Genomic DNA, 15,443 nt, shown 5'->3' with positions numbered 1-15,443 from the left:
ACTTATTGGTCATCTCCGTGCTGTCTGGCATTTTCCTTGGACAAAAACAAAATATTTTGCCAACTGAAGGAGCACTTCAAATGTATGAGGTAATGCTTTTTTGAAAACTCTGCTTGAGTTTAAGGTAGTGGTGTAAGGTGAAATCACTTCAGAATTGGGCTGCACTATTTTGGAAACAAAATCAAATTGCAGTTTGTCTGACAAGTATTGAAACTCTGATTAGATTTGCGATATGTAGTGCACACTGAAAACAACATGGGAAATAACAATTACCAATGAAATCCAAAGTTTTTTTCCATTTATATAAAATATTAGCCAGATTGGCACCACCTAGTGTGTCCTCTCAATTTCTCTCCAGAGACTAGGTCAGGGATCGGAATAAACTAGACAGTTTGCAAGAACCCCGCAAGATGTAGACTGCACAGTGGCCAATCAGCGAAGAGCTGTGAAGACATGACGTCAAATGCAAGTGCCTGTCTGGGTCCCTTTTTGTGGTGCAGCACAACAGTAAATAAAGCGGTCGTGACAGATTTAGACAAAGCCATACATTCTGTGTTGGCAACGATTCCCAAGATCGAGGATTTAAAACCGGAACAAAGAGAATGTCTGGTGAATTTTATCAAGGGGAAAGATGTTATTGCCCTTCTTCCTACGGGATATGACTCATTACATATGTCAAGACCAAACAGCAGCGATTGTTAAATAAAAAAAGTACCCACCTACAGTCGAGTGAATGAATCCTAATGCTGCACGGTCAGATGGTTTCCACGAAGTGAAACCAGCTGATGAATCAGGCTAATAAAATATAGGTTTAGGTTTTTTTGAGTATAGATTGAATTGAAATTATTCCGATTATATTGGTACTTGAATAAACCAACTCACCTCTGCTCCCCTAACCACAAAAAAAAGTTATAAAAATAAAAAATATTTGCGTTTATGTGTTTAGGTTTAGGTGACCTGAACTCACTCCAGCTCTCTCCAACACCCTTGCTTTCTCTTTCTTTCACTCATTCTCTCTCTCTCCTCTTTCTTTCTGTCATTCTTTCCTTTTTTCTTTCTCTCTCTCTCTCTTTCTTTTTCTCTTTACTTTCCCTCATTGTTATCCCTGTCTCTCTTTCTTTCTTCTCTCTCTTTCTCTATCTCTCTCTCTTTCCCTCTGTCTCTCTCCCTCCAGGTGGCATGTCCGGAGGGGCCGCCCTGTCATCCTGCGCTGACAGAGGTGTGCCTCGGCTGTCTCCTGTAGCGACAGTCCAGTTGCCCGGGTGACGTTGCCGTGGAGATTACCTGACGCCCACCCTCAGTGTCAGTGCGGTGCAGCAACAGTGTCAGGAGCACTGGCAACTCTGGCATCGCGCGCACACACCATGCCAGGGTCTGACAGGCTGCCAGCTCCAACCAAAATACATTTCTTTCAAAGACAGCCAGACATCACAATAGCATAAATAGCATCAATAATTCAAGCACACGAGCATGAATAAGTCCTGTCTAAATGAGGAGGATTCTGCTCGTCTTCACTTTGTGTGACTGACAGGAGTGCCTGGCCTGCTTCTGTGCATATTAGTAAGATGCAGTTTATTCCCTGTCACTTATTTCTCTCCATATACTACAATGTTTACTGTACACTGTCTTTATTTAATAATAATTTAGTTGTTCATTTAGAGGAACAACTCAGACTGTCACAATAACACATTTTGAAGCATGATATATTGCTACAGAGATAAACTATGATACTGAAATTGCTTTACAACACAATACAATAACGATAATGCAAGATCATCCCTGTAAATTAAGTGACAAGAGCTAGAACAAATAAATAGCAGAATGAAATCTTATCATATTACAACAACAAAAAACAACATCTTCCCACTTAAACAAAGATAATGCACACATGGTACGTTTTGAACACCAAAATATATTGTTCCAACTTTCATAGATTGAACGTTAAGTCGATATTGCAATGTTTGTGCATCTCTTTGATTGGTTAATCCACCTGTCAATCACGCTCTCTGAAATCAGATAGATACAACTCTTTATCTGTCCATCTGATTTCATCATGTATGGACTCACACTTCTGGGGTTCTTGCAAACCGTTTAGTATATTCTGATTTCTGACCTAGTCGCTGGAGAGAAATGAAATTGAGCGGAGGCACTAGATGGCGCCAGCCTGGCTAATTTCTTGCACCACTGCTTTAGAAATTATTTTATTTCATTTAAGCCATTATTTTTTACTTATGAACCTATATACCAGTAGTCTTTATCTGTCAGTATGAGCCTCAAAGTGTATACTGCAGAAACCTATGATCCCATGAAGGGGAAAGATAGAGCAAAAAAAGATCTAACCATGTGTCCAGTAAGAAAGGATACACGCATGAGAGAAAGTTTACCAATAATACATTTCCCTTCCCATCTCCCCCTAAAACACATTTTCAGCATGATCAGACTGAGTAATAAGTGTATGGGTTCACTGTGCACACTGGTCCTGGTCTAATGATCATTAAGGTTAGAACAATGTACTGTATGCTAAGAGAGCCTCAATGAACTGAACCCAAGCATAAATCTAATCAGCATCTTTCAGCCTGACTGCCCACTGGGTTTCCAAATGTGTGGTTTTTGTTTTCTCAGTTGCTACATAAGCAGGATTCTATAGGAAATTGTAGTGAAGAAAGACTTTGATACTTAGACTATTGCTGCGGTTGCTCTCCAACATTAAAGCACATATGACTGTAATTTTACTTTCTGTTGGACACTGGCAATAGATAGGACATACGTAGGGTGACCAAATTTCAACATTTTTCAATATTAAAAAGGGTCCTTGGTTTGGGTTGGTTGTTAATAATAAAATAGTGAAACGAGAGCGTAATTAAGGAAAACTGTTGCACTCAGCCCATTCATGATGAACATGTGAGTCAGGATAGTCGCTGTTCTGTTTTGGTCATTGTTAAGCAGCTTTTCTGTATTTTCTTGAAACAAATGACAGTTTATTCCTCTCTTTACTGTTGGCAGGGATCAAATTGGTCAAAAATAGAGACACCGGGGACATTTCTTGTATAAAACTGGGACAAATCATTGGTTTTGTATAAATCTGCTGGGACGGGACACAGAGCTCAAAACTGGGGCTGTCCCGGGTAAATAGGGACGTCTGGTCTCCCTAGACATACCGTACGTGGAGGTAATTTCTCTACCTGTTACCTAGCAACCATTATGTTAACAAGGGTGCAAACCTGTCTCAATTGCTCAAAATTTATCATTTAACTAATGAAAATAAATGGCAACATCGTGACTGATTAATGAAAAATGTGTTCCTGCATTTTGGATTAAATTTCAGGTGAGGACATAGGTGTAGCTGTTCAGTTCTAGAACTCAACATAAACTGACTCTAAACTGATTACCCACATGTACTATCTCATCAAACAAAGTCATAATTAAAACATGAAAACTTTGGTTAGAAGTACACCACCAGTCGAATATTTGGACTCACCCTCTCATTCAATGTTTTTTTTTTTTCTATGTTTACGACTTTGTACATTTGATATACATACAGAAGATGTCAAGTATATGAAGTAAGATGTATGAAATTATGTAGAAAAAGTTAAATAACCAAAGCCTCATATTACCATTTTTTTGCTATATAGATAAATATTAAGTAGAGTTATTTCACATTTTTCTTTACTATCTTGTTTCATATATCTGATGTCTTGTGTATGTATCCAAAATGTAGAATGTAGTAAGAAAAACTAAACAAAACATTGAATGAGGTGGAATCCGTTTGAAATTCATTTTTCAATATAAAACCAAAAATAAGAAAACGAAAAAACAACAGTTTTCTTCATTATTTGACTCCAAAACCAAAATGAAAAAACAGATAATGATTTGTTTTTTCAGTTTTCGATTTTGATGGATAACGGCCGTGTCTCGTTTCCGTGACTTAAACTGCGATGCCGGATTTTTGCGCCGCATACGGACTGGACCAGGACTAAATCAGGTCCGGGACTGAGATCAGGACTGAGGCCGGGACCAGACCAGGACCAGACAGGGACTGAGACCGGGACTGAGACTGGGACCAGACCGGCACTGAGACCAGGACAGACCGGGACTGAGACCGGGACTGAGACCGGGACTGAGACCAGGACCAGAACGGGACTGAGACCAGGACTAGACCGGGACTGAGACTGGGACTGAGACCAGGACCAGACTGGGACTGAGACTGGGACCAGACCGGGACTGAGACCGGGACTGAGACCGGAACCAGACTGGGACTGAGACCAGGACTGAGGCTGGGACCAGACCGGGACTGAGACCAGGACTGAGGCCGGGACCAGACCGAGACTGAGACCGGGACTGAGACTGGGACTGAGAGCAGGACCAGACTGGGACTGAAACTGGAACCAGACCAGGACTGAGACTGGGACTGAGACCGGAACCAGACTGGGACTGAGACCAGGACTGAGGCCGGGACCAGACCGGGACCAGACCGAGACCAGACCGGGAACCGACCGGGACCTGACCGGGACCAGACCGGGACCAGACCGGGACTGAGACCAGGACTGAGAATCGTACCAGACCAGGACTGAAAACAGTTTAGTCTCGTTTCAGTCCTGGTTTGTGGCACAAAAGTCCATCATCACAGTTTTGTTAAAACACAGTACAGATTGAAGTTTAACTTAAAGTACACAGCTTCAGACAGAGCAGTGCCTCTTGTTAGCTTCACCACCCCAGGGAATGTTGTTGACATCAGCTGAAATGAATGAAAATAACAGCAGTTTCTCTTTTTTAGGCAATCCAGCAGTTATAGATGGAAGTCTGGACAGCCGAGGCCTTTAAACAATGCTGCAACGTTGATAAACCCCAAGAGAACCAAGGATGACAAGCTCCAAAAGGTACTTCTCCAATATGACATGTTTATTTTGATTCAGTTCAGACGAAACACGAAACACAAGCTTTTGAAAGTTGTCTTACAATACATGACACGTTTACACAGCAAAAGAACTATTTCGGTGTTCTTGTTTTGTGGAGTTGACGTGGCATGTCAATAATGAAAGCTCTATTTGGACAACAAAATCATTTCACAATGCTTTGTTCCCTCAGATTTCATCTCTGCTCAACACACAAATTTACCTGGAAATTTATTTTTCACAGCGTTGGAAATATCAATTCACAGAGGCCTATTTTGTTCACTATTTTGTCCTCTAAAATTTTGTTGAATTATTTGACATTAAACATTTCAAGGCTATACTTAGAGAAACTGACTGAAAATGACTGTGGGCTACTGATGAGGTGGAACGATTTCGGAAAGAAGGTAATTGCAATTTTTATGGTAACTGTTGCGATTACATTTGTAATACTTTTTTAAAATCAAGATTCAGTTCGTAGTGCACATTTTAAACGTGCCCAAGAGCAATCATGTTTTAAAGTAACACTAAAATATTAACCGCAGCAGCTTAGACACGGAACATGATATTTGTCTCTGAAAGGAACATTTTATCATTTCCAGAATAACTGCAACCACTGCGATTGTCAGTTTGCGTTCAGTATCAACCTGGTCTTTTGATCTATGTATCTGTATTTGGGTTATTTGATGTATAGACTGTGGAGCGACAATAGGCTCTGAGCACAGCAGCGCGCCAGCTATAACTTACTGTGTCGCATTGTTAAGCGTGACCTCATCACAGGTGTTTGGGTTTAAATGTTGTTCAAACAGCAGGAATTAGGACATTTTCTGAAACTTCTGTTGAGTTCAAATGTAAATAGTGTAAATTACTTGGGCTTAGATTCTGTGTGATGATATTTAGACTTAGACTTGGACAAAACTTTATGGATCCACAACTGAAATTATTTTGACGCAGTGGCTCAAACATCACAATATAATATAATAAAGAGCAAAAGAGCAAAGATATAAATGGCAATAATACATTCAAAATAAGTAGCAAAAATAACAAGAGACTGGTGTCAAATAAGGCATAATTATATAAATGTATATGTACAAGTAAAAATAATATAAAGTACAAATAAGTAATAAAAAGTAATAAAAATACCTGAATAATATGCAAGAGGTCGTAAGGAGAAACAATGCAAAGATGAAATAGTGACTGACAGGACATAGGGTTATCTGTCACATAGGAGTGAGTTGTTGTACAGTTGTAGGGAGTATTATCTGTTACATAAGGGTGAGTTGTTGTACAGTTGTTGTACACAGTTGTAGGGGAGTATTATCTGTCACATAGGAGTGAGTTGTTGTACAGTTGTAGTATTATCTGTCAGGTGAGTTGTTGTATTATCTGTTACATAAGGGTGAGTTGTTTGTACAGTTGTAGGGAGTATTATCTATGACATAAGGGTGAGTTGTTGTACAGTTGTACAGTTGTAGGTAGGGTATTATCTGTTACATTAAGTTGGTCAGTTTGTACAGTTGTTTGGAGTATGGTATGTATGTAGTCCTGTATCTCACACTGTTTGAATAGAGGTGTTACAGCCTGTTTGAGAATTATACACTTAGATAAAGTTTTCCATGTATTTTTTTCTTAAGAAATATTTAAAATGAAATTCCACGAAGGTTTAACTTGAGCATTGATCGTCAATGAGGCTATGGACATTCTATTACACCATAAATTAACATATGAACAATACTGCATGCATTTAACTGTTAGTCCTGGTTCAGTCTTGTTCTAGTCCTGGCCTAGTCCTGGTCCTGTCCTGGTGTAGTCCTGGCAATCGGCTTAGTGATTGCGTCATATATATTTATATTCCGCTAATGTTTGTGGCTCCCCTCCGCTCCCTGCCCTGGTTCTCGGGTCTGTCTGTTTCTTCCGGATAATAAGGTCGCTACGTCACTGGATAGTCACCCCTGACTGGTTGACGCCCGAAGACGCGCCGCAAAAATGCAGGACGCCCTAGACACTCATCCACGTTGACTTTGGATATAAACTAGACTCCTTGACGCCCCGATTTGAATGGGCCTTTATACATCTCTATGGACTCCGCAAAAACTCCATAGAAATTAAAATGGACAGGAAGTAGTGATGCTAACACTGAGTTTGCCGTTGTGCACAGAGCCCAATGACTGATTTTTCTTTTTTCACACAGTTATCAGCTGGGAAAATGAAGATCCGTGTTCTGCAGGATGAACCTCTGACCGGTCAGTGGGGTCATGGCTAAGTTCAATATTTTTTCCATATTTCTTCATACTACATAGTCATTTTGTAGATACCTGCTATGTAACTATTTTTATTTGGTAGATTTTTGTAAAGCTTTAATGAGGTTAGGATTTTTCTGACTATTGCATTAGAACTACCCACCATCACTGAAACTGAAACTGTTACTTTAGTTCATGTGTTATAAAAGTGCTTCATGAATCAAGAAAATTAATGGTCAAAATAATGTGTTTTATAATTCTTTTTAGGTCTTTATTGAGGGTTACATTGTTACTGCCAGTACAGTTTTCATATACAGGTTATAAACATGTGGCTTTGATTTGTTGTGACGGCCATTTTCAGAACCTTTGACATTAAAATAAAAAAAATAAACAAGATAATATTCTAGTATTGTCAACAGCTATTGCAGCAGTCCTATTTTTACCACCCTGAAACCCAGAGATACATTGTGAAAAGTGAAAAAGTTTCCATCACTGTACTGCATTCAAAGTAAGTATTTTTATCTTGGTTTTTTTGTGTCTGTTGCAGCACGGCCCCCACCTCCGTCTCCAGCCACAGCGGCTCCCAAAGCGATGAGAAAAAGCAAGCTGAAGGGGATTACGTGTGGACAGTGTGAAGTCAGGACTGCTGGAGTAGTATGTACACTCACCATTTAAGTGCAAGGGCTACTCATGAGTTTTTAGCCTCCTGTTTTATGAAAATGCATGAGGACTTTTCACCATTCAAAAGATATAATATTTAGTTTTAATTTATAGCAATTGCTTTCAAACCCATGGATAGGCTGCGTTCTCTTTCTTGAATTTGGTGATGCCATAATTTCAGATGGAGGGCAAAATCCTAAGGAAGACTCACTGTTTTTGGAAGAAATATCCAAAATTATGATCCTCAAATGTTGAACCTTATCATTATTTGTTTGGGATTAGCTCCTTAAACTTACTTGCCTGGGATCCAGAATACACACTTCTCCAATACTTGTTGTAAGTCTGCTCACTGATGCATTTGCCTGAGTTGAGAGGGACGTGATTGACAGATGAATTCGGACCTGTCTTCAGCTCATTTTTTAACGGTCCCATATTAAAATATCTTCTGGTCAATGTTATAATGTTATTTCCTCATCAAAGACACACCTGGAGTTGTGTTTTGGTTTATTCACACATGTTTAACTCACAAACCCTGCATTATTCGGTTCTTCTCTCAAACAGAAAACACTCTCTTCCTCCTGATGTCATGTGGTAATACATGAAGTACTCCACTGTGTTTTTAAACTCCATACACCTTCACTAGAATCATTTGGATCATTTCAGCCCTAGAATAATCAGTCTCTACTGAACTAAAGGCAAAAGATAGCTGTTAACTTGAAAACTACCACACAACATCACCTTTTGCACTTTTGCACTATTTACATTTCTTATTTGTTTATGCGCATGGGAGTGAGAAACACAATTTAGATTCTTTATATGTTTTTGGTATGAAGAATTGACAATACATTTTTGAAGCTGATGACATCTTGAGGTAGAACAGTGCATTTTGAGCTACTCAAATGTGTGAATGAAACAAAACACAACTCCAGATATATTTTTGAAGAGATAACAACAATATAACATAGCTTAAATCTCTCAAGAATCCATTTTGTGCGATATAGGACCTTTAAACTATTGATATTTTGGATTGTTGTGCTGTCGTTTGAACGCAACACAATTCACTAATGTTATTCTCCCTGTACCACACTGACCACTCCCCCTGGTGGTCTGGATGTTTGTGTTTGTATTAACAACACTTAAGCCAAATCCCTTTGTCAATACTCGGACCTCTCGTAGTGAAATCTGTTTATCTGTGTATTTCCACTCTCCCCTGTTCATGTGGGAACAGCGTGACGGGCGCAGTGCATTAGGCTCTGATCACGTTTACTGTACTGCTGTGTAATGGACTCGTGTGGGAGTCTGTTCATTCATTAAGACTTAGATTCCGAGGCAGTCGTTCAGGGCAAAAGATTCATCAGTTGTCAGAAGTAGTATTTGTACACAATATTTTGCTGTATATAAAAGTGCCATGTTCTTTGTTTAAAAGTAGTAGTTGTTACTGCAGTGATGTGATAGTGGTAACAGAAATAGCATAAGGATTTCAATCCAAGGAGCAATTTGGAAAATAAAATATGTCATTATTCCAAGAACTTATAAACTTATAAACATACAATTCTTCAGGCTATAAAAAAAAGATCTAGAACTTCAACTAAGACATTTACACATGTGTTAAATTGTGCAGTTTTCTGATCATGATTCAAACATGTGAATGAAACAAAACACAACTCCAGATATGTTTTTGGTGAGGTTACAACATTTTGACATGGCTTAAAGCTCACAAGAGTCAATTTTGTGTAATATAGGACCTTTAAAATATTGCACAAATGTGACAAAACTGCCAAAAGTATACTATTTTACTACTTCTTTTTTAACCAACATCTGGCTTTTTGATAGTGTCCATGGAGAATGTTCCAAGGGGTGGTTTTAATTTTCTTTTTTCCATGGAAGCATGCAGTGGATGTGCCAAATCCAGGAAGTTACTCAGTGTTGCTTTAAAAAAAACAAAAAAAAAAACAAGATCGGTGAAATTGGTACTCTCGAGGCAGAAACCACAACAAATGTGTATTTTGCCCATTTCTATAATAGCTTAAAAGCAAAAGTTCCAAAGCAGCTTTTATGAATGTGCAAACCTCTGGAGGGCTGAAAATGAGAGGACAGTATCATTATTACCAGAGTGACAAATATAAAGACCGAGGAGGAGTTACACTATTTGCTCTGGTTATTTTAGGCACACACCGCTTAAACAGAATGTGGTAATTTGCTGAATGGTGCAATAGAACTTGTTGTCACCAAATGGTTGAATGAAACGCATAATGACCCCATCCCCCATGGCGATGCCCTAATGGTTGATAGTAGTAGTTTGACTTAGCACACACACACACACACTCACACACACGCGCACACCCTCGTTTGGTCCAACCCTTACTACCCTTAACAGCGACATTAAGGCCAAGTACTGCAGTTGTCTCGGTCATTTCGCCCGGACTTTAACTTAAGCACACTCTGAGTCATGCTGCCACACACTTACAACTGTCTGTGGACACAATTTCTACCTTATGCTGTGTTCCAGGCTCATTCAGGCAAGAACAGGGGCTGGTAAGTCATCAAAATGCCATTTACTGCCTGGTTGAGATACCTAGGCTCTTGGGAGCGTGTGTAATTTATCCTTCTGGGCTTAAAGGGGAAATAAGGCGATGTTTTATGGGGTCATTGAAAGCCATATTGTAACTGGAGTGTTGCGCAAATGTGTGTATGATTGCTTAACTGAGATTTGTTGATTGTGTGTGTCTTTGTTATGTTATTTAAAGTTCAAATAATAGGTTTTTATATTTTTCTAATTCGTACTTGCTTTGGTGGATTGTACCTCTGGTGAAAAGTTATCATAGTTTTACATCAGTTAAATCTGTGTTAGAAAGGTTGAAAAGGAAGGTGCAAAAATACAAAAAGTAGCGCAGAGTTCTAAAAGCAAACATCTCTACCTGTAATCAACACAGTAATCCCTCTGAAATACCGGGACAATCTACAACGTGCTAGGAACTTTTTTTTTTCTGGCAGTTTAATCATTCTTTTAACCAATTAAAGGCATTGACATGTATTTTTATTAATAAAATAATGAGTGTTAGAAGTATTAAGACAAGTTTTCACCCCTGCATTTGGTGAGCATTTCTAGTGGAGACCTGCTTATCTCCGTGGAAATGCTTTTACTTTTTTTCTGGGGACCCATATTTTAAAAGTCACAAACTTTCACGACCCAAGTCTATAGATATTATTTGTAAATCACAAAATAAAGGTGGATTTGACCATTATTGAACATTATGAGAATATTTTATTGTTGTCTGAGTGATCGTGTCTCTCTGAATAATTAGTATTACTCAAGTTTTAAATAACGAAAAAACAGTAATTGAACCAACAATAAAAGGATCCATAAGTCATCTATTTGGACATTAAATGTAGCCCATTTCTTTTTCTTTTCAACATTCAATTGAACCAGCAATATTGGAACAAAATAGTCTGTAGAACTGTATATTGCAGACCTTCATGCAGATCGTGACAAGGCGACCCAAAAGGCGCGACTCTTTGGGAAAACAATGGTCTAGAATGTTCCACAGTATAGATAAAAATACATATCACAAGAGAGACCAGGAGATTACAGCACTACGCCACATTACAATTTAGATCTATGGCTCCCCTATTCACTGAAGGAATTAATGTTTTTTTTCTTGTTTTTTTTCTTGTTTTTTTTGTTTAATGTCATGCCATGGAACATACCCAGCAAAGCAATAGCATTTCAGTGGAGACAAGTAGGTAGAAGACCCTCCAGCAGAAGAGTTTCGCACCTCCGTGTATGTCATATCAGCTGCCTGTGTCCAATTAAGAAATTGTAGTAAAATTATAAACTTCACTTTTTGGTATTATGATCTTAAGCATGTTTAGAACTGAGTAGTCTAACCTGTCACATATGCACTTTAAGCAGTACCCTAGCCTGTAAAAGTGTCAAAACTTACTGCCAGGTACCCCTCACAGGAAGATATTTTGGTTTTCTTGTTTTGCACAATGTGAAGTTAACGTAGCATGTCAATAATGAAAGCTCTATTTGGCAACAGAATCATTTCACTATGCTTTGTGTTCCCTCAGATTTCATCTCTGCTCACAAATCCACCTGGAAAGTTATTTTTCAGACGGATAAAAATACCAATTCACCAAGGCCTATTTTGTTCCCATTACATCCACCAATATTTTGTTGAAGGATTTGACATCAACAAGCATTCCAAGGTTATACTCGAAGATGGGGATACGGTAACTGCAGGCTTGTGGTAATTTGAGCTGTAGTGGTTTAATTGGTAGTTTATGGAGATTTATATGGACCACAGCAGACAGGAGAGAGCGTGGAGTGAGTTAGCTGGAGGTTTGACCAGACAGTTTAATCTACCTTTTCACTTATAATGATTGTTGATGACTGTTTACTAGTATTTGTCTGTATACATAATAGTTTTTGTGCACGATTATAAGACTTTTGAAAGAGTTTTTAAGTTCTGGTAATAGTTATGATGGATAGACAACATATTTTTAAAATCATCCACCAAACCTCCTAGACAAAGCCTGATCACTGTAAGTCAAAGATGTTCATTTTGTCTGCTTATGCACTTTAACTTTTTGGGTTCTTTTTAAAGACAATACAGTAAAGTGTAGTTACCTTGTTGACATGTTTCGGCTGCTAGCTGCAAGCCATCTTCAGAACTGTCACTGGTGCTGTCAGCCTGATGGCCTGGCAGGTTGCTCTGACTGACCACGCCTCCCGTCGCCCGGTGTTCTCTGCGACCTCTGGAGGAGTGTGTCCCAGGTGTGTGAAAGGAGAAACGCTCCGTCATCACGGTGAATGCTGTCCATGCCTCGTTTCTTAATTTCAATGGCCTCCCTGATCCAGCGTTTGAACTTGTTGTTTTCTGATCCAATGACCCGAACCCCGTCCGTCCATAATGTGGTTGTTTCTTTTACAGTGGTCTGATATGGCGGATTTTAGGTTTTCCTGTTCTGCTTTGTCTTTTTGTGTTCTGGTGAGTTTCCCTGATGTTTCCTTTTCACATTCCTTTTAGTGTTCATCAAAATGGATAGGAAAAGGAAGTAACTTTACCCACATTGCCTAGTATAAATGTGGTGTGTGAAACTGTAATGCTACTTTCAGCGTCTGGAAAAGTGCTAAATAAGACTAAGGCATTATTATTATTAAAGCATTCACTCAAACAAAAGATCGGTCCCTAAGCGCTGTCCTGCTTTCATTTCACTCTCTGTGAATATTGCGATAATATATTAAAGGAAGATGATCACATTATGGCTAGAAAAAGACAATATAATAGTGTCCATTTGTCCAGTATTACTTTATAAACATGTTCATTGTTGTTCTAATTGTGCACTAATTTGTTGGCTATGCTCGCAGACCTCGGCTCTGTGGCCTGTGACGTAACAGGTTGCCTCAGAGTGGTCCTATTGAGTTTCACTGAGCTCGATAAATCAATGCCCTCCTCTGCTTGTTTACTGGGACAAGGCCAGTTGTCCAGTGAGATGTTGTAGACTTGGTCCCACAGTGCATCAAAACAAACTCACTCGCATAATCTCGTCTCGTAGTGATGATGTAAATCACCAATATTTTTTCTGGCCCCATTGGGCTTTTAGGCTTATTTCAACTTCCTGTTCAGTTCTGATGCAAGATTTTGAATGTTACAGAATTCTCACAGATAAAGCACACATTCACCAGTGTATGAGAACAAAAATAATTGTTATAATAGAAAATAAATAAATAAATTAGGTAATCATGACTGACATTTATTAGTTACATTATGTATTGGGTTGGTAGCTGATAAAGATCACTTAGTAACTGTTGGAAGTTCAATTCCTACTAATGGTAATGCAAAGAGTTGTTGTGTCATTGAGCAAGACATTTCACCTGCCCATCTTTCACATACCATTTTTGTGATTTTGTGCGTGATTTTTACCATGTATTTACAGATATAGAAATTGAAGCTACTATTTATATTCAGGTCTGTATTGTATATAACTTAGAGCCTCTATTGCTCTATTTTCTGATCTGTTATAATTTTGCTTCCTCATCAAAATTGTCGTCCTTAATTCACTGAAGTTTATCACATAAACCCTGCTTATTTAATCTGAGTTCTTCTCACAAACTCTGTTCCACCTTGTGATGTCATGTGGTAATACAGGAAGTCCTTTACTGTGTTTGTAAACTCTATATACCTTCACTACGATCATATGGATAATTTCAGCCCTGGAACTGCTAATCTCTACTGAACTAAAAGTAAAAGGTAGCTGATCTTATCTTGGAAACTACCACTACTTGACATCACAAGCTGGAAAAGAGCATTTTATGCTTTTGGAGATGTAGACAGACTGATAATTAAGGATTATTCAAACATATGAACAAAACAAAACAAAACTTCAGGTCTGTTTTTTTTAGGTAACAGCATTATAATGATTTGATGTAAGACAAATGCATGAGCCCTTCTTTGTCTTTGTACAGAAATGTGCTGAATGCTCTGAGGACTACTGCATCGGCTGCTTCTCCAAATTCCACCAGAAGGGGGCACTGAAGTTCCACTCCATCATCCCCATTCAGGTGAACTTGATCCCTGTGCATTAAGTGTAGCCTCTGTCTGCGTCTGTCTCTCTTTCACACTCTTTCAATGATATCTCCTCTGATCCCACTCTCTCCCCTCTCTCCGTCTCTTTTTTAGCATTCCTCGCATCTAATCTCCGGCTCTCATCTTGTGTTTCTGAGTACCTAAATATTGGCACACAGAGAAATGGCGGAGTGATTTTTTTAGATGGTGTACAGTGAAGATGATGTGGCTCATTAGTGAATGCCTTGATCATAGAAACTCATTGTGGTCATGGCTGCAGTGCAGTGCAACAACACAAAATGAGAAATACAAAATATAGTCCTGGTGAAGCACAATGGAGACAAAACTACAGGCCACTGGTACCAAGTTTCATTAATACAGCTATCTTTTTATTTATATGTATAAAACTACAATGTCTGTACTATTCTAGGTTAGGGTTGTCATTAATATTGATAATCATACACCCTAATCAATATTAAAACCAATATCAAAACTAGATAGTCATTTGAGCAGGAATCGATTCTTAAATTGTCACATTCACAGGACAGAAATAACCTTTCCTGAATAGCTTTAGGATGATTGTAACATCACTATTCCAGGTTAGATCATTACAAAAATGGAGGCTGTGAGTTTCCTTGTAGCCAAGCCAAGTGCTACAAAGTGGAGGAGAACTGCTGATAATGCTAATCATCCAAAGTGTAATAAAACTGGATTATGTAATAAACTACAGTTATTACATTTTGAGGCAAATTATTTTTTTAATGTTTTTGGTTATATTTAATATTTTTTATTATTCAAACTGGAATTATGACCAATGACTCAGTGGTGGAGCATCTGCCCTCTAACCAGAGGTTTAAGGTTTGATCTCACCCACTGAAAACTTTTTCATGTCTCACTGGTCTAAATGTGGATTTATACTATAGCGCCGTAATAGCACAGTGACTAAAATGGTAATTACATGGCACAACTGTCACTCCACTTAGGGCTACAGTTATTTTCTACTAATACGATTAACCCTAAATCCAGCCTTAACCCTAACCCAGTAAGAAGTCAGAAGCCAGTATGTGAAAATAATATGGAAA

The 15,443-nt window shown here is 38.6% G+C and overlaps 1 protein-coding gene across 1 annotated transcript in view; it reads left to right on the top strand.

The window, feature by feature from the left end:
• Nucleotides 1–15,443, top strand: part of zbbx (zinc finger, B-box domain containing) — a 33,137-nt gene that overhangs the window by 14,656 nt on the left and 3,038 nt on the right. Inside the window, exons 4-7 of the mRNA XM_055166701.1 lie at nucleotides 4,775–4,877; nucleotides 7,081–7,132; nucleotides 7,677–7,783; nucleotides 14,262–14,357. Of these exons, the coding sequence (XP_055022676.1) occupies nucleotides 4,775–4,877; nucleotides 7,081–7,132; nucleotides 7,677–7,783; nucleotides 14,262–14,357 (358 nt within the window). The remainder of the gene's footprint in view (nucleotides 1–4,774; nucleotides 4,878–7,080; nucleotides 7,133–7,676; nucleotides 7,784–14,261; nucleotides 14,358–15,443) is intronic.

Source organism: Boleophthalmus pectinirostris, unplaced genomic scaffold, assembly GCF_026225935.1.
Source record: "Boleophthalmus pectinirostris isolate CB_2022bp ecotype Guang Dong unplaced genomic scaffold, ASM2622593v1 HiC_scaffold_9, whole genome shotgun sequence".
Taxonomy (NCBI): Eukaryota; Metazoa; Chordata; class Actinopteri; order Gobiiformes; family Gobiidae; genus Boleophthalmus; species Boleophthalmus pectinirostris.
The sequence above is the reverse complement of the archived record's forward strand: the minus strand, read 5'-3'. Positions and strand labels throughout refer to the sequence as shown.